Source organism: Euprymna scolopes, chromosome 9, assembly GCF_053919585.1.
Source record: "Euprymna scolopes isolate OS-2025 chromosome 9, ASM5391958v1, whole genome shotgun sequence".
Taxonomy (NCBI): domain Eukaryota; kingdom Metazoa; phylum Mollusca; class Cephalopoda; order Sepiida; family Sepiolidae; genus Euprymna; species Euprymna scolopes.
In genome coordinates, this window is record NC_136490.1 from 76,304,633 (window position 1) to 76,328,557 (window position 23,925).

General features: G+C 36.5%; 1 protein-coding gene across 6 annotated transcripts in view; it reads left to right on the plus strand.

Moving 5' to 3' along the window:
- The window catches only part of LOC145284712 (band 4.1-like protein 4A), a 402,359-nt gene that overhangs the window by 180,044 nt on the left and 198,390 nt on the right, over window positions 1–23,925 (plus strand). For all 6 annotated transcript variants that reach the window (XM_080133620.1, XM_080133623.1, XM_080133622.1 and 3 more), the window contains exons 2-3: window positions 9,775–9,879; window positions 11,507–11,549. In XM_080133620.1, coding sequence (XP_079989746.1) covers window positions 9,775–9,879; window positions 11,507–11,549 — 148 coding nt within the window. The remainder of the gene's footprint in view (window positions 1–9,774; window positions 9,880–11,506; window positions 11,550–23,925) is intronic.

Sequence of the window (23,925 nt, forward strand, 5' to 3'; positions counted from 1 at the left end):
TATCGATCCAGTAGATATCTCACTGCTGATGCTATTCTCTACCTATATAAGAGCCAGGTACGTCCAAGGATGGAATACTGTTGCCACATCTGGGCAGGAGCTGCTAGAAAGGACTTGTCCTGCCTTGATAGAGTTCAAAATAGACTTCGTAGCCTCGTAGGAGATGTCCTTTTCTCCTCCTTGCAACCTCTATCTCACAGAAGAGATGTTGCGAGTTTGTCTCTGATGTATCGTTATTTTCATGGAAAGTGTTCAACTGAGCTTCAATCTTTGGTCCCCCCGCGCCAAACTTTCACAAGAAACACTCGTCTAGCTGTAAACACTATCAATAATTCCCCCCACTCTTTATCTGTGCCTAAACCTAAACGTAGATTCCATGAACAAAGCTTCTTTTTTAGAACTGCACGCCTGTGGAATTGTCTTCCGTTTTCCTGCTTTCCGGCTGACTACAATATGGTTGTCTTCAAGTCTAAAGTAAATAAGTTCTTGATGAGCCGTTCCATATAAGTTATTAAATTTACCAAATTTTCATTACTAATGATTACTATATTGACCAATTTCTACTGTACACTCTTTAACCCTTATCCTTGAGTGGCCTCTGGGCCTTGATAATGTGGTGATGCCTTTGTAAAAAAAAAAAAAAAAAAAAAAAAAAAAAGGTTCAGGTCAGGGGAAGAGAGAGAAGGCCAGTGAGAGAAGACTACAAAGTCGTAGCACTCATTCTGAAGTCAAGCCTGGATCTTTTTAGACTTGTGGGCTGGCGCCGAGTCCTCCTGCTGCCACATCCAAGGTCTGCCAGTGGCCACCTGATTGCACCAGAGGATCACTACACTCTTCAGCACATCCAAGTACACTTTGGTGTTGATTTTCAAGCTGACTTCGAAGATGTTGGGTGGCATGATGTGCCTCTCACTTGAAACCACATCAAAGACCATAACCATGGCCAGAAACTTTGTTTTCATCACCCTGGACACGTCCCTGTTATTAATAGCAATCAAGCGATGCATTTTGAGGATGCTGGCAATGGTCCTGTTGTCATAACTTGAATCTGTAGAGAGTATGAGTTGTACAGAGGCACATCTCCGATCTCGCTTGTTGAACATTGTGTCACTTTCAGACATGATAGAAGGCTCCTGTCGCTCTTGGGATTTGTTACACAACTGGTAGATGGCTTGCAACAAAAAAAGAAAACCGGTTTTCATCAAACAGAAATGGGATCATATCGTCTTTTCTAGGGTGACAATTTTATCGTTTCGCCTTGTATTTCTGAAAATATAGTTCGAACTTTGGAAGTCATTTACATACAAACTAAAACTACTTACTTTAAATAAACTTAAGATTGAAATGCATAGATGAGAATTACTATAAAATACATTTCAACTTCAAACTTCTTTAAAAAACAAAACAAAAAACATGCTAATTATGTGATTTTAACCATTTTTTTTTTTAGATTTATTTAATGGTCAAGGCAATTTTAACATTTTAAATTCTTGTAGAGAGTTAAAATGCATTAATTTTGTGATGATTAAAAAATTCATGTTTTCAAATGATACTACATTTACACAAACAAAAATAATCCATAAAAATAATATTTATTACTGATTTTATAAAAAATTTAAAAGCCAGTTATCATTTTTTTTTGTGTGTGGGAGAGTTCTTTCATGATTGTTATATGTAATTATGTAGCCATTATATTTAAAAGGAAATATTGTTATTAGCAGATTCTACTTGAGTAATAATTAAATTATGAATATGTTATCTTTTCCAGCGAATCATTGTATTTTTAGATTTTATTCATCAGTCAATTAAATTAGTTAATTTAATAATTTACAAAACTATGCAAATCATTTATTTTCATAACGACAAAAGTTTATACATAATTGTATGCTATTCATTTAATTTTTGGTCCAAAAGATAGGAAAAAGTGTATTTTAGTATAAATCCATTAAAAAATAACACGAGTTTTGAGAGCTCAAAATTCATAGCTGGCATAACTTGTACATTATTTTAAACAATGAATGTTTAAATGAATACTTGTTATTTAACTGCTTGAAAAAATTTTTTCTATAATAGGAAAAATAGTGAGAGCAAATAGAGGAAAAATAAAACAAAAAGATTTGAAAAGAAATTGTATATTCGCATTTGAGAACCGTCAAGATCTGTAGGCTAATGAAATTGGATTTCAAAAGAAATCACAGCTGAAGCATATGTAGCCAATAATGTGTGTGTAAATAAAAAACACTAAATAATAATACAGCTCTACTGAATATTGAGCATTATTTTATAAACAGTAGCGTTTCATTGGACCTAGAAATCACAGTAATACAATTATATATATATAAAGTTATAAAATATATATGGCGATTAAGCTACACTGAATATTCTGCGTTTCATCCATTCTAGGATTCTTCAGGCTGAAGAATCCTAGAGTGGATGAAACGCGGAATATTCAGTGTAACTTAAACGCCATATATATTTTATTACTAACTAGCTCTACCTACGTATTGAGCACTGTTGAAGTAAATACTTAAAGTTTAAGCATAAATTTATACTTTCGTATATTAATTTATGCGAGTAACTGAAGTAGTTATATATGAATTTAGGAAAACTCATCTCCGGAAAACTCGTACCCGAAAAACTCGTCCCCATTTGCTAGGTAGGAAAACTGGTTTCTTATTGAATGAATATCGATTGAAAACACATTTTTTGACCGTTCTTGAAGATATTGTCTTTAAAAGAGAATACACATCCCATAATATTTTTAAAAAATAGTTTTACTTGTTTACTGTTGTTTTATAAAAATTAAATTAATTTTTCTAAGTTTTAGTTTTCTACCTTGCTTTGAAAGTTTTTGGTCTTTCAACTTATTTTAAAGAGTTTATTTAGTTTAAAAAAAAAAGAAAAAAAAAGTAATGTTGAGTATTACTTATGAACAAAAAATGTCCGACATAAGAGGATCACGTCTTAGGAGGATAATTACTCAAAAATAGAAAATTAAAGAAAATATTAAGGTAGATATAGTTTTAAAACGAACCCTCCAAAAGAAAGTAAATTTGTATATTTTAAGGTAATAATGCACATCCCATAATATTTAAAATAATATTTTTACATGTTTATTGTTTTAAACAAATTAAACTAAGTTTTCGTTTTCTACCTAGCTTTGTAAGTTTTTGGTGTCTAAACTTATTTTAAAGAGTTTATTTAATTAAAAAGAAATAACAAGTAATGTCAGACTCGACATTACTTAGTAAATAATTTTTAAGAAAAAATGTCCGAAAATTAAAGAAAATACTGAGGTAGATATAGTTTTAAAAAGAGCCTCCCCCACCTCCAAAAGAAAATAAATTTGTATATCTGTAAGTACTGCACAAGTGCCCCCGAAATGACTTTTAAACGATACCCTCCCCTCCCGATGTTAAGAATGGCTTTCGAAATAATAACGTTATTATTTCAGTGCAGTACCAAAATTACATAAGACCGTGTTTTTTTTTTTTTTTGTTTTGTAATAACACAAGAATTATTTAAACTGAATTAATTCTTCTAAATAAAATAATTGCTTTCTTTGATAATACGTGTCTTCTTTCGGTATTTTCGTTTCGTAATGACACAAAAAGTGTTAAAACTAGAGCATTTTTTTAATAAATATTTGGTTTCGTTTTTCGTATCTTGACTCCGTGATCAAGTTTTTTTTTTTTTTAAGCAAGAGTTAAAAATAATTTTTTAAAATATTATGGGAGTGCATAGTCTCTTTTAAACACAATATCTCCTTCAAGAACGGTAATAAGATGTGTTTTCAATCGATATTTATTCAATAAGGGACCAGTTTTCCTACCCAGTAAAAAGGGGGGGGGGAGTTTTCCAGAGACGAGTTTTCCCGGGACGAGTTTTCTGGGCACCACACACACACATATATATATATATATGTATATATTCGGTTGAAACGCAGAATATTCAGTGTAGCTAGCAGTGTAGTGTGGTATATATAATGTCGTTTTTATATAGTTGAACACCAAACATCGCATTATTTTTGCACCAACATTATATATTAGTTAGGACGATGAATCGGAATCGGAAAAATCGGAACTTTTTTGGGGTATCAGAATCGGAAAAATTATAGTCTAATTCCCGATTCCAAACCGATTCTTTAAATTTTTAACAAAATGTTTTTTTTATTATTGGAAATTGTTCCTTTAAAACATGACTGAGAATGGCCACAGAATGAGTTAAAAATCTCATTTACAGATTTAACATTGATTAGCAGAGTTTAATTTATTTTATTTATTAATCATTTATAACTTCCCTATTATCTTTGCAATCGTTTAGCATCTATTTGCTAAAATGTCTATGTGCCCTCATCTGAGGGAGTTCATATGATTATTAAAAATTTTTAAATGCTCTGGGCAGGGAGGGGAGTTAAATTTTGTTGGCACCAGCTGTACATTGGGATGTTTATCATCACTTCTGAAATAATTAAAGTTTTATGGCACCTTTTTAGACACAAGGAAATCCCCAGACTCTCCAAACCTAATTTAATTTGTTTTTATTAGTTTTTATTGTAAGCAAAGTAAATATTCTAGAGGTCACTTGCCTATTCAATATCACAGATTTTAAAACGCTTTTCACACCTATTTGATAAATGGCCATATGGCGTCTATTAGAAACTTGAGACTTTAATATCAAAGATTTAATATGCTTGGAGTCTCTTTTTGTTAAGTAGGAAAACTGGAATTTCCACAGGTCTGCTAGTTATTATTTGGTTATATTTAAGTCAAGGTTTTCTTTGCATTGTTTTAAAGATAACTTTAATTTTGATGGATACACAAAATCTAAACAAGTTTAAATGAGCGTGAATAAATTGTGCTGCAAACCATAATTAAAAGAATATGTATAGCTCTAACTCCTTATCTCAGAGTTGTTGGCACATGCATCAAAAATGCAAAATCAGCATCTTTAAATGCACTTTCATGACTTCATGTAAATCTTCCTGCATCTACTCCTCTTTGAAAATATTTAGTTGTAAATAAAAATCAAATTCGTTTAATAAATAAATCAACTTTTTATAAATTGATATAGATGCACTTTCTAGGCATCTTTAACTAGCAATAGCATAAACATGACATACAATTACGTTCTCTACCAAAAGTCTAGTCGACAGCTTCATTGGAGTATTTGAAAAAGCAACCGAAACACAAAATGAGTGAAAAAGAAATACATTTGCACAAAAAATCCTTTCTATGAATATCATGTTTTATGAAAAGATTTTTTTTTAAAGAAATTTTGCTCTTTATCAGTTCAGATGCTTAAATTAGTAGAGATTTAGCCGAAAAAAAAATCTGTTATTGATATTAATCGAGTGATAATTAAAAAAAAAATCATTGTAATCACAAAAACCTGCAAATGTGTTGTAATAAAGTTCCATTTAATTCACCTGTTGGAAATGTTTTTGTACTCTTCCGTAGATTGAGATTTTTTGATAATCATCAGTGTTTATTTTATGACATTGAATTTCGAAAGTTTATTTGAGATGTTGTGCCATATGATTTGGATTTGATAAGAAATTTTGAATGCATTAATGCAAATGTTGCACACTGTCGATATAATATTGAACAACAGTGTATTCGTGGTAAAATATTTGATTTATATTTATTTTTATGGATTAAAAGTTTAATTATAACAGTTTTTTTTTCTGTTGTACATGCGAATTAAACGTTTAAGGATGTGTATTTACCTTAGTTCTATAAGCATTACAACTTACTCTGTAAATTGCTGAGAATTTTGAACTGAACATTTTTTTCTGTTTTCATTCCACATTTCATTTGTTTTAGTCTTTAGTACCATCAGCAAGGATTGAACTTTCAACCTCCAAGAAGAATTAACTTAAGAATATAATCATAATCAACGCTTGTATCCAGTAGGCTATGTGAGATAATGTAAAGTGATTTTATAGTACTTATTACAAAGCTAATGTGTTACAGATTATATGCTTTTTATTATCTCCTATTATCCACTTATCCACTCTAAAGGTGGAACAAGAGAAGTATTTGTCCAAGAGAAAATTCATTGCACATTGTTTCTCTAATCAAACGTATTTTTAAGAATTAAGTAATTTTTCGTCTCAATGTATTGCTTTTACATTCAACTCTTGAAATATTGGATTTGTAAAGAAACTCTGACTTTAGTATAAATCAATGTTATTTCCAAAAACTAGACACTTTATCTTATTTCATCTGTTTTGTTTAATTATGCTTTCTATAATGAGATGCTGCATGAATGTACACATGTTAAATGCTATTAATAGTTTATTTATGGATATAGTTTCATGAAAGCATTGGAAAGATGTATGTTAGCTTTGACTGAATGGTTTTTAATTATACTTTTCATCAAAATAACATTAAAACATCAGTAATAGAATTGTAGAGTATGGAATATAATGCTGTGTTCAGAATGTCTTCATTTTTTTATGACATTCTCTCTTAGTGACGATGTTCAATGAATGAACAAAAACAATTGTAAATAACAACTAATTGTATTCACATGAGAAAAAATATCTTGTTGGAAGTGTTGCACTGAAAATAAGAAAAAAAGTCAGTTTTTATACAAATTTGTGGATAGTGTGTGTGTGTGTGTGTGTGTGTGTGTGTGTGTGTGAATGGAGCAAGCTTGTTTGCATATGTGATTTTATGATGAACAGATTAATGTGTGTAAGTCAGTAAAGTAGACTCTGTGTGTCTTATTTCCCTCAGAAGTGATGTGAGTGGATTTATAATGTGCAGATTAATGTGTGTGTTAGTGAAACCTATATATATTTTCTGATTTTCTTGTTCAAAAACATTAAAAAAAACTCTTTTTTTATGTTTCAGACTTGCTCTTTGTAGTTTGTACGAAAAAAAATCAATAAATTGAAGGGTTTTACTGTCAATAATATTTTATGCTTGAACTTTTCTCGAACTATTGAAATGTTACTCTGTTAAACATGATATAACACAATTCAGCTTATATAACGATGACGAAGTTGATTGGCGTGTCACTGAACCTGATTTGTAGAACATGTTATTTTTGTTGCTAACATGTCGGCTAACAGTTATTTGATATTATTTTCTGCTCTAATAATTTGACAACAGGAGACGGATCATGCAATCATTGAAGAAACCCTATATTTTATATACAGTAGAATGTACAAGAACTGTACATAATTGCCTTTGTTGCTACAGGAAATGCATGCGTCATTGAAGATTGACATTTGATTGACGTGGATGCTCTGAAAATGAATAGTGTCATGTCCATAGTTGATCTTCCAAAGAAACGTAATCGTATTATTGTTTCTATTTTGCATATGTCAAAATATGTTTTTGTGTATAACACATTTCAGTCAAGTAAATACGTTTTAATTTAGGAAAAAAATGTTAATCTGCAACTCCAGAAAATTGTATGCAATTCCAAGAAAAGTTAAAATATTTTTTATGGACATTTAAAACAACTTTTTATCAACATTAGAAATTCAGCTGTATAATGAACTGAATTTCTGACGTTGATCGGTTTAAATTTTAGAGTAATTTTACTAAATCTTACAAGAATCGAATTATCTAGCAAAATGTTAAAACTAATGAATTTGGAATCATTAAGAAATTAATGGTTTTATAACATATTTTTAATAGATTTTAATTCAGCAGAGCTAACTATCGTTGTCTGGGAGAGTAGTAATTTATTTTCTTCAGAAACAATTTTCTGTATTATTCGAATTATTCAGACTACTGTTAACATCGAATCTATGTTCATTTTACATAAATGAATTTCTGTCCTTGAAAAATCCGGTTCTCTTGATAAGCTCCTAAGAACTCCAATCTCTGTAAATTATTCACAGTAAGAACTTATCTAGTTACTGCCACTGCAAAGAATGTTTCTTCCTTCATCTCTGTATCTAAACCAGAGGTTTTATAGAAAGGGTTTATTTTCAATTAATTTGCATTTGTGGAACATAATACTGCTTCCTTACCGACTACAACATAGAACAATCACAACAACATTGTTGATTCATTCTCTTAAATAATAAAATCCTGCCCTTTCCACTTACCATTTCCAATCGTCTGATAATGTTGTTCATCATCCAATTGACAATCTCTTTAACTATTTATCCTTAAGTCGCTTTTATCCTTAGTAAGTACTGACTCATTGCTATAATGTAAAAAATATCTTTGCCTTAAGGAGTATTTTTAGATATTTTAAAATTGGCTTCAAAATCATTTCTTTAATAATTACACCAAACAAAACAAAATGTGATTATGGCTAGAAATTATTAAATTATTATCAATTAATATCAAGACATGAAAACATTAACTTCTCTACTTGTATTTATATAGACATGACAGAAATGAATAGAAATTCACAGAAACAGTTTATTTCAATAAACATAATTTATAGAACAAAATATTTTCAGCAAACTTGATTTTATTATGGATTTCGTTTTTCGGACTCACTTCCTCATCTTCGGTGTTTTTTTTTTTCACTACGTTTCGGCCGTATCATCCTTGGCCTTCTTCAGTTTAGGTATTTTCCGGTGAAGGTGGGCTTGCTAAACTTCAACTCCCATCACCTATACAGTGTCAAATATGGAATCGCACGCTGTCTACAACACCGAGCACAGACAATAAGTAGCGACCCTCATACGTACCAACAAGAAATGACTATGCTTAGAGATACCCTTCGACGAAACAACTACCCTGATAGCACGCTATCCACTAGAGGAAACAATAGAGTAAGGGAAGAAAGTGAGTCAAAAAACTTCCAACGGTCTGCCTACCATACATACAAGGCGTCTCCCGGTATTTAAAAGTGAGTCAACTCTAAGAAGACACCAAGTCAAAATAAAGCCACCAATAGAGAAGAACCAGATCAAGAACTGCATATATTCCATCCCATGCAGCTGCAGCAAGGTTTACAAGGGCGAAACATGCCGCCCTCTTAAAGTAAGGGTGGAGGAACATCGAAAAGCAGTGACTAGAGGGGAGACGGAAAAGTCGGGTATAGCCTATCATGTATGGAAGGAAAAGGGTGACCATCGCCCCCTCTGGGATGAGGTTAAAATGATAAACAAGAAAGTGCAAAAACTCAAAGAAACAGCAGACATGCTAGGACATAACAACCTCCTGAGCAAACCGAGTATAGAATTGAACACAATTTGGGAACCTCTAATCATAAGAGAGAACCTAGAATAACAACTTAGGTTTAACAGTCCCAAAAATTGATACATCATCGTCCTAGTGACACATGGCCGAGGTGACTAAGACGTTGGAACAGACATTGCAAGTCTCCAAGGTGCTGAGTTCAATCCTGAGTAAAAGCAGTGGCAGTGACAACACAATGGTAGCAACAGCATTAAGCAGCAGGGACGGCCTGAATGGAACGAGAACATGGTACCCCCGTAACAATAAAGGGTTGGGTTCGAAATTCCAAAAAACAGTTCCCGAGTTCGAGATACACCTGAAGAAGGCCGAAGGATGATATGGCCGAAACGTAGTGGAAAAAAAAACACTGAAGATGAGGAAATGAATTCGAAAAACGAAATCCATAATGAAATCACCTCATCCCAGAACTATAGACAATTAATAAACTTGATTTTAACCTGCAAGCATGAAGTTAATTGCATGAATATTGTCTGCATAACCTTCTAATTAAATTACTCTCCTCTTCTGTATTTTATTGCAGTTTTCGTTTGTTTTTTTTTCCATTGTTGTTTTGTTTTTTTGCTTTTTTTTACATATTCTTTTTCTTTTCTAGCCTAGTGCCAAAGGCAGTTCTTTGATCCGCAAACTTTTTGATCATGTTAATCTCTTGGAGAGAGATTATTTTGGCCTCAGATTCCTTGACCAGAATAATCAACCTGTAAGTAAGATTCTTTCACCTTATTTCTGTATTAAAAAAAATACCAGTGATCCAATGATCAAATTGTATTTAAGAAAAAAATTACCAGTGATCAAATTATATTTTTTTTTAAATTTACCAGTGATCCAATGATCAAATTGTATTTTTTTTTTAAATTACCAGTGATCCAATGATCAAATTGCATTTAATAAAAAAATTATCAGTGATCAAATGATCAAATTATATTTTTTTAAAAATTTACCAGTGATCAAATGATCAAATTGTATTTTTAAAATATTTACCAGTGATCAATTGATAAAATGAAATTAAAAAAAATTATCAGTGATAAAATTGTATTTAAAATACATTTTTATCAGTAATCAAATGATAAAATTTTATTTTAAAAAATATTGGTAATCAAATGATAAAATTGTATTTAAAAAATTTTTTACCAGTGATCAAATGATAAAATTGGGCGAAACTCAAAATCGAGTTTGTATATTTGCACACTTTGATACCACTGAAAATACCGATGTATAAGTCACTGTGTGCTCTCCTGCATCTAAGCTAAATAAATGATACAATTAAAAGTAAAAGTTTAAAAATTTGGATCAAATATCACAAATCTTTCAGGTTGAATTCATTCATTCATTTTTAAATGTTATCATTATTTAAAATTTGTTCTTTTTATAACATTCCATGGTGAAAAAAACAAAAATAACAAATGATCAAGTTTAGAATGATTTTTAAAATGTATCTAATATTAAAAAACCATCTCTAGAAGAGTTGATCTGTTGAGAAGCTAATAAGTAACTGACTGAGGAAAGGTAATTTAACCCTCTCCACCAGTACAAACTATCAAATCGACTGGTGTGCAGTGCCTATCATATGGCAGAATTCCATGCAAAAATACTGCAGTTTTCTTTTCAAGAAAATTTCTTGACTATCTTTTTAATTAGGAAAAATTCATATTTTATCATGGTGCTGGCCTCAATATCCTTTCATTTTAATCCATGAAATAGATTTATTTAGTATTCTTTTCAAACAAGAATTCTGTGTGCGTGCGTTATATATATAATATATATATATATATATATATATATATATATATATATATATGTATATATATATTTGAGTTAAACAAATTATAAAAGAGAATACATAAAATATTAGATATTTTAATGGTTTTCTTATCAAATTTATGAATAAAGCTTGTATCAAAATAAAACGCTAATAATAGAAATTTAAAATATACTACTTAAGTTATATAAATTAGATATTACATTTTCTTCGATATTTTTTATGAATATTGCATATCAATAGAAGGTATAGAATGTTTTGAATAACATAACTTGATGTCTACTTAAATCATGTAGTGTGTCATAGTTTCAGTTGCAGGCACATAACAAAACATTAAATCAGTATTATTATAAGATGTATTATCAACAGTATTTTTATTAGTATCAATGAAAGTTTACATACACTGCTTTCTAAGTTTGGCACCAACAGTACTAAATCAAGACAGCAATCTTCCGTTTTTTCCTGAGAACAATTGACAAATGTATGGATCTAATTGGATCAAATGATCTGTGTGCCCTCTTGATTTCTTGACATTATCAGAATTAATTTTTCTTTTCTTTTTTATTAGCACTGGTTGGATCCCTCAAAGAGTGTGTCATCTCAATTAAAAGGTAATAATTCAGTTCGTTACAAGTTCCGTATTGTTTTTTCATATTGAAACTAAAATTAAAGATAAAAGCATAAACGTTTTCTTTAAACTTTGTTGATCTCAAGTCAATTCACATTATTCTTATTACTAGTGTACTGGTGTGATCCATTTTATTACAGTTATTCATGTTGTTCACAAGCGATCCTATGTTGTTTATATCTGGAAGATAGACTTTGTCCATTGCACCTCACTCCCATTATCATGCATGTAACAGTTACAGGATAGTCTCTTTTGTTTGTGCTTTCTTCAGGGTAAAGCATGGCAGATCCCGTCTCTTGTTTAGATGATCATTTTGATCTCCACTGCAGTCATTGTCATTTGAACTATGAAGGCTGTCATCGATCAAGAGCAGCTTCAGCATTCATCACTGCTGTACACATTTTGCCATCAATTGATGTAACAGTTTAACTTTCCTCTTATATGTAGCTCCATGTACATTTTTTGAGGGCTCACTACTTTCAACACAGTCCCAAACCTTCATTTTTTTTTTTTTAGAACACCTGTTCAGTCGAGCTTCAAGCAACATAACATCCCATTTTTTATACATCTCATTCTTGGATTCTGTTGGCAGCAGAAGAGTTTCATAAACACTTTTCACCCAAACTTCATTCTGGCACAATACATTAACTCATGGTCATGGTTGTAGCATTCACCTTGGGTCAGTTGGGCTGGATCTTTCCTACAAATTCACCACATCCCAAACACTAGTGGACCAGGCACAGAAATCCAAGGCTGCTTTTGTTATGAGTGTAAGCCATTTGCAGTTCCAGCGATGAATCCTGTAATGGTGAGGGCTCAGAATCAGTTCAGCATCTTGCTTCACTTTCCTGAGCCATGTTTTCAGTTGTTCACCATGATGGTTCTTCCAACCTGATGGTGGTGCTGGGTTGATGACTTCATGGATGAAGTCACCTAGGTGTTGTTGCAGAGCATGGCCAAACAAATGAAGGCTTCTAGCAAGGAGAGATTTTTGGAGGAAGTGAATCTTGCAGCAAGTGCAAACTGTACTATTGGGGATAAACTGTTGCTAGCAGACACAAAGGATGTAGTGTAGGCAGTGATGGTCGAATACCTCCAGTTTGTGTAGGTCACTTGCCTGCAGAAGCCAAGTCTTGCAGACAAATAGTGAGGACGATGGTCTGGTAAATTCTGACTTTAATGTTCAGCCTTATTTCTTTTTGAGACCAGGGCCACAATTGAAATTGACAGAAGGTAGTGCGAGCATTGCTGATACGGTTGAGGATCTTTTCCTCCTGTTAGCCTGTTGCAGTGATAATGGATATTTTAACCAATCGACTTTTTTTTCTTTTCCTTTTTACATTTTCACACCAAACAAGGCACATTGCCACTTTGATGTAGGAGGCTACTTTCAGGGACATAAGCTACAGGATTATTATGTGGGCAGTTGGGAAGCAAGATGTCGGTTCATGTTACACTTGAACTTCTGCATGTCAGTACAGTAGGGGAAGCAGGAACCCGGAAGGGAATTCCAAAGTCTAGTGTTGCATTGTTATCTCTAATAAGGGATTAGAAGAGATGGCGTATATTACATATTTGTTGTATCATAAAGGGGATCGTGTATGATCTATCTAATCAGCCTTAATGTTGTGTGATCGTCTAGTGGTCCAGTCTATTAAATGATATGTTCATATGCCGTTGTGTGTGTGTGGTACATGTCATGTATTCTTCAACATACCTTCTGCGTCTTGGATGTTGGTCCATCTGGAATTATCTCGTCTTGGAGGGGAGACCTTTTAGACGAATATTCATTCACTCCAACACCATGAATTGGTTTTATAGTTTTTATTTCACTTTCCAGATGTCTCGCAGAATGATGGAAAGTGAATCTCTGGCCTGTGTTGTTCTGTTCTACACATGTCAGCGTTCACCCCCACCCCCCAATGAAGGGGAGGAGAGAATGGTGAAGCCGCCTGTTCTCTTCTAAGTCTAAACCAAATCTCCACAATTCAGCTAACTTGATCACGTGACTCACACACTATCCAATCAGTTGATCCTGACTTCTGGTCAACGTGTCTGACTATAATTTACACATGTCCCTCTCTCTTTCTTGATCCATTCTCTAACATTAGGGGTTCTGGGGATGAAACTACTGGAGTAGAAGGCTCTCTTACATCTAGGGATATCTACTGTGAAAGGGTGGGATTTAACTGCTTGTTGGGTTTATCAGGGGTATTTACGTCGAGGAGGTACAAGTGCTTGCAGTTCATTGGAGCATTCACCGTTAAAATACTTGTAGAGCAGGCAGAGGGATGCTATATTTCATCGATGGGACAAACTGAAGCTTAGATGACAGTTCAAGACCTATCAGATTGGTGACTCTCTTTTCAACCTTGTCTAGGAGCGAAAGACTAGTAGCAGATGCACCAGTCCAAATATGACAACAATACTCCATACATGGGCAAATGGTGGTCTTATAGAGGTACAGAATACTTACAGGCATTAGTAGCTTTCTGTCATGGTAGAGAGAACCTACCTTCTTTGCAGCATTCCTGGCAATAATCTCAATGTAATTGTTCCAACTCATGTTTCCTGTGAACGTTAGGCCAAAGAGTTTAAAAGATGTACTTTCAGATAAAAAGTCTTTGGCCATTGCTATTGGTGGTAGAGAAGGTTTCTTGTAATTATTGAAGGAAACAAGTTTAGTCTTGGCAGCATTGAATGTGACCATCCATTTTTGTCCCCATTCCACTACAGATTGGAGGTCATCCTCTAGTGCTTCTGCCATTTCTTTAGATATTTGTTCATTTGTTTTCTTGTTGTGTCTGTTATAGTGTGGTGTCATCAGCATATATACCCATCTCACAGACAATTTTGTGAGGGATGTCATTTATGAATATTAGAAACAATAAAGGTCCAAGGAAAGACCCTTGAGCCACTCCTGCATTTATATCATTGTTTAGATGTATGACCGTTGAGGACAACTTGGATTTTTCTCTTTTCTAAGAAGGATTTAATTATGTTAAGTATTCTTCCAGTGATACCGTATGATTTAATTTTCCTGAGAAGACCTTCATGCTGTAGGGGTATTTGGGTAAAGAGCACCGGTGTGTGTAAACACCGCGTGAGTTGTTTCCCTTGAGAAGAAAAATAGGATGTTTTTGTAAGTGTTCATCCTTCTGTTGTTTGTGTCGATATCAGTGGTAGGTTTCAACAGGAAAGAATTGACTCCTCATGATAAAGCATCAGCTGGGATGTTGTCTGCTCCCTTGACATGCCGAATATCCAATGTAAATTGATATATTGTGTGCATCATTTCGCAACCCAAAAGGAACTCGCAAAAACTTGAATATTCCGAATGGTGTGATGATAGCTGTTTTGGGAATGTGTTTGGGCTCCACTGGTATTTGGTGATATGCTCGGATTAGGTCTAATTTTGTAAAAAAACGATTATTTTGGTCCACTTCTGTTATATCCTGGATGTGTGGTACTGGGTACCTATTCGATTTGGTAACAGCAGTGCTCTGAGGCCCTCACATGTATGCCATGTATTAGGGTCTTTGCTGACTAGATGAAGCAGAGAAGCCCATTCGCTCTTTGAGGGGTGAACTATGCCTAACTTCATCATTTACTGAAATTCATTCCTAGCAGCTGCTATCTTTTCTGGTGCTAAACGCCTAGCTTTGTGATGGAGTGGCGGACCTTTCGTTTCGATATAATGTGTGATGAAGTGTGGTAAAACTTCCTTATGAAAGGAGGGTACAGAAATTGAAGGGTATTCTTTCAAGAGACTCAGGAAATCATTGTCCTGGTTTGCATGCGCCACTGCTGGACATAATGGAGTACCAGCCCTGACTACACCACACACTAAGATGTGTTTCTGGATCTCTTAAACACTGGCCTGCTATATCAACAACCAAGCCGAATGCTTGCAAGAAATCAGTACCTAAGATAGCACTGTTTACATCAGCCACTATAAAAATGTGAGTAAATTCTCTATGCAAGCCCAAATTGAGGTCCATACACCTCTCCCCATATGTGTGTATTAATGAACCATTTATGGCTCGTAGTGTGAATTTACAGGGAGGAGATTTCTTGTTGGCTGCAGTTGCGGGAAAGAGAGGCACCTGTGCCCCGCTGTCCACTAAAAAGGATGTTCCTGAGTTTTTATCTACCACATACAATAGGCGGCCAGAGCGAGATGCACCAAGAGTTGATGCCGCAGTCTTCTGTTGGTTTAGGCATTTCCCCAGACTCTTATAGCTACAAGGTGGGATTCATGAATTTGCTTTGTCCCCAAACTTTTTGTGCTTCCAGCACATTATCCTATACTACCCCTTCCTCTGGAGTGGGTGCAAGCCCCACCACGCCTTTGCTTTTCTTTTAAGGTAAGCCTTGCAATGCCTCCACCATTTAATTCATGCGAGCTTCCAATCTCTTCTGCTCCTCCATTAATTTTGATAGCAGCTCATCCTTCTATGACGTCTTAGCACCAGCTACCATTGACGACTATGTAGACATTATGTCAGCTATGTGGTAGGCTATCTCAGTCAACCGTTCAACTGGCGTGGACTCATCCTGTGCAGCAATTGCCACCTTATATTCTGGTGGTATGCACTGAAGGAAGATGTGCATGATGATGTTTTTATCCATCGCTCCTTCAGCCAACTTCTGCAGGCATTTAAAAACTGTGATGGTGTGCTATCCCCCAGAGTCTCCTGCTCCAACAAGTGTGAAATCTGCCTGTGTGTGGAAACTGTCACAGCCATTGTAACTCTTTCCTGAAGGATGTCATATGGTTTTTCCATGGGAGCAGATATTATTCTCTCACCTCAGCGATAATATTTTGCAGTAAGATAGCTGCTACCTGACAAAACTTATCTGCTTGCCCGGATATCGCTTCCTGTCTAAAATATAGATCTAACTGTGCGAAAAACACAGCCAGGTAATTTCATACATCCATCGGATTTAGACTGAATGTGAACGACGCCATTTCACAATTGTTTATGATTATTTTTTTATTTATTTTTTTATAACAAGTGGTGGTCGGTCGATATAGCACACTATAGTAGTAGTCGTTGTTGATACATGAGAAAGGAAGCAAACAGCAGGTGATGTAGCTGTTCTTCAGCCAATCACAAGGCAGGCACCAAACGTGATTTTGGGAAGAAGTGAGCAGCCATATTGGAAAGACATTTCGTTGAGAAAAAATATAGAACGGTAAACAATAATACATTTCTAAAAAATAAATCTTCCATAAACACATAATCAGCTTTTATTTGTTTTTATTACAGAAATATATTATTTTTTATTTTCTTTATAAATTTGTTTCTACTTTATTTTATTATTAGTTCTAATTACTTTAACTGCAGAATTCGGAATATTTTTAAGGGAAGGGATAAATTTTAAATTTACACGTTTTCCCTATATAATTAAAAAATATGCAAATTACTGCTATGTGTGTTCTAAATTGTGAGTCGGAGTCACCAATGTTGTAAACATTAGGGGATTCATGGTCAGTCGAATTACCAAGACTAAAAAGATTTGCAGACATAAATGCTTAATAAACTCAGATAATGCACTAGTACATATATACATATTTTTATTGCTCGTTGACAAACATGCACATACTCACTCAAGAGAGGTTGGCGGTGTCTTATATCATAGTGGGAAAAAGTTCACACCCGGGTAAACCCTCACATTTTCGTTTACGGCAAAAACATCTCTGTCATTTTTTTCTTTTCAAGGAAAACAACTTACCCAGTGTCTACAGACACCGGTGCTCCTTACCCAAATTCCTCTACAATGCCATATCCTGTCAAAAGCCTTAGATATATCTAGAGCTATTGCTCTACCCTCCCCTGCTTTGTCCAGTGAATGGTATGTATGTTCAGAGATTACAGTTAGGATGTCTGCTGTGGAACGGGCTTGTCTAAATCCATATTGTTGGCTGGTCAGATGTTTAGCATTTGTAAGGTGATGGACTAGAGGTTGGTTAATTATGGATTCAAATATTTTGGCGAAAAGTGGGAGGAGGCTAATGGGACAATAATTAACTGGTCAGTTCTTTCGCCAGAATTCTTGAAAACTGGTACCACAGAAGCAGTTTTCCAGCAGGCAGGAAAGCAAGATTCATTAAGGTGTTTGTTGTAAAGTTTGGAGAGAACTGGGGCTACTTCGGAGCACTTTTTTAATAGCACAGCCGGGATGAGATCAGGTTCACATGCTTTTGAAGTGTCAAGATTTTTTATGATGGCATCCACCTAAGAAGGGGTGATTTTCAGATCGTCTAGTGTGGTGTCTGTCCGCAAAGGAAAGTCAGGTAGGTGGTGGTTAGCAGAGTTCAGTGTGGAGTTGGAGGCAAACCGACTGGCAAGCATGTAAGCCTTCTTGGTTGCTGAGCAAACAACCTCATGGTTTTTGGATAGTGGGGGAATTGTTGATTGCCCATTATTTACTACACTGTTGTAGATTTTTCCAGAAGTCACGGGTTTCTAATTTCTGTGCTTCAATGCGTTTTTTCGTGGTTTCAGTAAATTCTCTCTTAGTTGTCTCTATTTCTTTCTTACAGTTACTTCTGGCTTCTATATATTTCTCTGTTTGAACTGGAATTATGCCGGTTAAATCTGTGATACGCATACTGCCTTTGTGTAATGGCAGCTGCATAAGTAGAAATAAACCATTGGGGAGAGTGGCGCTTGCTATAAAATTTCCGTGTGGGAACATGTGCATTCAATGGTTTCATTTGCTCACTGTTCAGCAAGAAGTGCAAAGATATTTCACCATTGGGTGTCTCTGATGAGATCCCTGATGGCTTCCCAGTCAGCCTTTTTATAATATCTTGTTGTTTTAAGCAATGACTCTTCAGTTTTGGCTCTAGAGTTTAGGGTGATTTCAACCATTATCACTGCATGATCAGAGTTCCCAAGTGGGCTGTGAGCATTTGTAACACAATCATCGGGAACTGTTGTCAGAAACAGATCTAAAAGTGATGTGTGTTGTTCTTGCTGGTCTGGGAAACGAGTTGGAAACGTAAGCATCTGTGATAGGGAATGATATAGAGAAGCTATTTGTTGTGCTACCGGCTGCGTCTGTGTAAGTAGAAAATCCAAGCCAGTCACCAAATACATGCACTTGTGTCGAGGGAGAGTGCTGAATCTATGCTGTCAGAGATTTTGTTTATTAGGGTACAGTCCTGGGTCGAGGGAGAGCGGTAGAGAAAATAAAAGTAACTAATGTTATGTTGCATGTTAAGTCTAAAACACATAAAGGCTTGATCGTCTGATTCTAGTTTAGTTTCTCTAGTCAAGGGGAGGGTGTTTCGAATATAGACTCCTTACGGCAGAGTGGAGATATCCGGGCATGTTAAAGTAGTTAGAGGGGATGGAGAAGTGTAGGTTAGTCTCACTTAGTGCTAAGATATCCGGGGTGTTTCTTAGGAGAATTGCTTCAACATCATTTAAATTAGTTCTAAGTCCACTGATGTTCATAAATGCAAGCCTCAAGGGAGGAGGCAATTTGGTTTTGTTTGAGTTTTGTCCTGTTTTAAGCGTAATTTTAGATTGTACTGTCATTTTTTTTTTTTTAAGAGTTTCAGTTTAGGTAAGGGGTGCTGAACAATTGGTTATGCAGAATACCAGACATGCAACACAAGTAGACCATCTACTAGGATTGTGGCCTCAGGAAAGCCTGAAGAAGTGAGGACAAACAACCCGATCAGTGGGAACGACTTTATTTAATAATCAAAGGCTGCTCAGCATTGCTGGAACATACAAAGAACAAATGACAGAATGTTCAGGTATCATTCATCTCCTCCTTCCAACAACAAGACATATTGTTCATCTCCCTCCTTCAGTGAGCTATTCTTTCAGTCCTGGGTGATTGAAAGGAAGATTTTTTAACGCTCGTGGAAGTTTTGTTGACTTGCATTTAATGTTGATGTCTTTTCCACTGGTGGCGACTGAATTGTTAACCTGGTGGTCGAGATCACCTGAATCATGTGAGGTGTCCATAGGAGTTTGCTGCTGTAAGATGACAGAATTTTTACGCACATTGGATTGCATATTACATGGAGAGTTGAATGGTACAGAGGGTGAAGGAATAGGGGAACGTGATTCAGTTGACAACAGTGTGCATGGTTTAATGTGACGTCTGTTCCAGAGTGTAACTCTCCCTGACGAGAACAATTTGACCCGATATTGTCTGTATGGAAGAACCTCAACAACAATACCAGACCTGGTCCACCTCCCATCAGCACCCTGAACAACAACATTTGTACCGACTGGAAGTGGACAAAGCTCCCTCTGATTGTTGTCATCCCACACCACTCGATGATGCTGGTCATTGAATACTTTTTCACGCTGCTCAGCACTGACAATCCAATCTGCATGCAACTGGTAATGCTCCGGATGTGTCGGGATGCTATCTCTCTCAATTGACGATGGAGGAGAATCTGAGCTGGACTGAGCTGAATACCAGGCAATGGTGTGTTTCTGTGGAGAAGGATTGCCCGTGCTGCTTTGTCATTGTTAAGACTCCCATCGGGAGACAAGTTGTCATGAACAATCCTCTTAGCGGTCTTTACCGCCACCTCTGCACGGCCATTTGACTGGGGATAAGCGACTGAAGACAGTCGGTGTTTAACACCTCACTGAGTCAGAAAATCTTGAAATTCTTTGCCAATGAACTGAGGTCCTCCATCACTACTGATTTCCTCAGCGACTCCATATGCAATGAAAAGATCACGGAAGGTGTTCTTCAGGTGTTTACTGGTCAGTTTGTTCAAACGAAAGGCATAAACACAGATCCAGCAACTGAAACGGTCAACAATGACTACATAGTGGTGGCCGTTTATCATGAAATAATCAGCACACTTGCTGAAATGGGTACAGTGGGGCTGGAGTGAAAATTGGTGGCTCGGGGTGTTGCGAAGGGGCATTTTCGGTGCAATCACGACAAAAGGACCTGTAATTGTGAATATTGGCATCGAGTCCTGGCCAGTAGATAGATTGGTTTGCTCTAAATTTCATGTGATGTGCTGAATGAAGATTCTCTAGAACCAGTTTCCGTAATGGAAGAGGGATCACAACCCGCTTATCCAGCAAAACAATGCCTTCAAATACGGAGAGTCTTTTACGCACCTCCCAAAAATCACAAAGCATTGGTTCCACATCACTACGCTTCTCCGGAAACCCAAGTGGCACGGTTCTCAACAAGGCTTGATATTGGGGATCAGATTGTGCAGCATCAGCAACGTGGTCCAAAGTTACGTTACTCAATTGGTTGAGAGCACAAACACTGCTGGCTTGGAAGGCAATATCCTGTTCTGAATCTCCAAATGCTCCAGGAGAGTCACAGTGAAATGCAAGAATAGAAGAGACATTCGTTGGATAGCGTGACAGGGCATCTGGACCTCTAGTCCACTTCCCAGGACAATGAACAATAGCAAACTTCCAGGGAAGCGTTTGTTCCTTGAACTTGTATATCCTGGGATTTGTGATACTACCGAGCTCACGGTTGTTGAAAATGCCAATGAGGGGCTTATGATCGGTTGCGATGAACAAATCTGGGCAACCAAGAGAAAAAAGGCGAGAATGCTGCAAAGCAAAAACAATAGCCAACTACTCGCCCTTGGATGGTGCATAATTTTTTTCCGCACTTGTTGTGAACCTGGATCCAGCAAAAATGATTTTCCAACCATCCTTGCAACAAACTGGGGAATTAATGGGACAGGAACAGTATTTTTGAAGCAGCAAATATCCAATTCCCTCTCTACTCCAATCAGGTTGGATGCATGTCTTCCTGTCAAGGTCGAATGATCGAACACCATCTTTCACTAAATCGATGAGCACTTTCTTCGAAGCTGCAAAAAGGGAGGAAAGGTGTGAGTCCCAGTAAAACTTTTGGTGGGGTTTGATCAAGTCGCGAAATGGTTGCATCACAGAACTCACGGCATATGCCCAGGCAACTTGGTTGACTAAGCCAAACCATGATCATGCACTAGAGAGGTTTGATGGTTGTGGAAAATTCCTGATAGCAGACAGAATTTTGTTGGATGGTGCTACACCAGTAGGAGTGATCATTAGGCCAGCAAACTCAACCGTGTCTTTGCAAAATTGAAATTTCTTTTTGTTCACAACAATTCCTTTCGAAGCGCATAACAACAGGTAGCCCCAAACGTGAAAGAAGTATTCTTCGATGGTATCCTCATGCAAGAGAGTACCATCAACAATTTTAACCTTGCGTGGGACTCTTTCAATGATCTCATCATAACATCTGGTATATGCATCACCTGCTACAAAAATACCTTGTGGCATGCGGCAATACATGTATCTGCCCCACTCAGTAATGAATGTGGTGAGAGGTCGTGATTCAGGTTCCAAGTCAACAGAGTGAAATCCGTCAACAGCATCGATGACTGACTTCTTTGTACCAGGTGGTACTTGAAATGGAGAGGCAGTATAGTGAGTTTCTCTAAGGCATTGTTCATTGAGACACTGGAAATCGATAGTCCTACAAGGAGTTCCATCCGCCTTGGTCACAACAACCATAGGGCTACACCATGTCACTGGTGTTCCCATTGGGACGGGCATAATGATTCCACGCTCGATATCCCTGTCAAGACTTTCATTCACTGCCATTTTCCAGTGACGTGGTACAGGAATGGGAGAGTGTCGTGCATAAGGAACCACATTTGGTTTGACATGTATCTTTGCAGCTGGGCCAGACATGGCAGGGAATGGAGCCTCATTGTTAAATGGACTTGATGCAAACTGTTCTTTCAGATATTGCTCCAACCTGGGGATATTTTCTGAAGTAGCTGGGAATGGTATACATGAAGGTCTCGTGGGAAGATTGCATTGAACTGGGCGAACCGCATTGATTTGTCTTTGTTCCATGTAAGGCATTGGATGAGGATAACACGTCGATAGAATGTTCACATCAACACAACCTTGTTTACTAAAGTATAGTCTGTCCACTTTGTCACAGATATACAGGTCTTGCTTGGTTGACAGACTCTCAACAACAAACGTCACTGGAATCCAACCCTTACAGACAAGAATTGTACCTCCAACTGCTTTGACTCGCTTCTGGCATGGATTCAATTAAGAGTCCGCAACACCCATAAGGCGAAGGTGTTGAGAACCACCCAAACAAATGTTTGCTTCACTATCAGGGAAAATACTCAATGTCACTGGTTTACAAGTTGCGATGGAAAGGTGCACTACTGCCTCAATTTCCTGGGTAACATCGCAAGCAGTAGAAACATCTGACTCAATGTTGTGATGCACATGAGCAATAAGGGCATTACCCTCCGATACTGAATTGTCAATTACACTGTGGGCATGATCGGCTGAACGATTTGGTTTCTTGCATACGGATGAATAGTGATTTAGCATGTTGCAGTTTGAGCATGTTTTCCCCCAAGCGGGACAATGCGAATGTCTGCTTGGCTTGCCAAAAATACCATGCGAATTGCTACCACAACCGTGACATGCCTTTGGCCACTGTGAAGAGTGCTGAGGATTTTAAGAATGATTTTGATTAGGACGTGTGGAAAAGCACGAGTGGGATTCCGAGAATGGCTTAGAGTGCTGCCATTGGTGGGTATTGCGCTTCTCTGATGCATGTCGAATGGACTGGATTGTGGACGATGCTTGTAGTTGTGATTGATCACGGAGTGTGGTTTCGAAGGCTTCTGCATGCTGAATAACATCTTGCAGGGTCTTGAGCTGAGCAGCCTTTGCCAATATATCGGTTTGCAATGACTCGTTCATAAGTCCTCGAACAAATTGATCCTTCAGGTTCATATCAGACAGGTCATACTGGCAGGACGGACAAGCGAATTCACAATCAGAAGCAACGGATCTGAGGCGAACTATTTACTCTTTAATGCTTTCCCCTGTATGTTGACTAAGATTACCGAAAGCCATTCGGTGCACTGCAGGATTGATCTTATCAGTGACAATAGTCTCAACGCATTGCAGCATGGAAGGTTAATCCATTTCCAAAAAATCCGGATATGAATTTATCAGGCTGTTTTTAACTGCTCCGTCACAGGCACTGTATAGGTGGTTAGCAAATTGGCACACCGGAATACCCGTATGTTTTTGAACACGTTCCAGTCCACTAGGAATTTACGGAACTGTGGGTCTGTCATACATGCACTAACGCATGGAAGTTTGATAGATGCTGGAGGAGGTTTGAATGTGGTAAATTGAGCAGGTGCCAAAGAACTGTCTGGTGCTATTGATGGAGAAAATGTCTTTGCATGGGCCAGAATTGCAAGCTTATCACCCAGTATTTTGATATTCAATGAATCCAAGTGATCAGCTGTTAAGGTATGAACAGTTCTTTCTATGATGCGATTAGCAACGAAA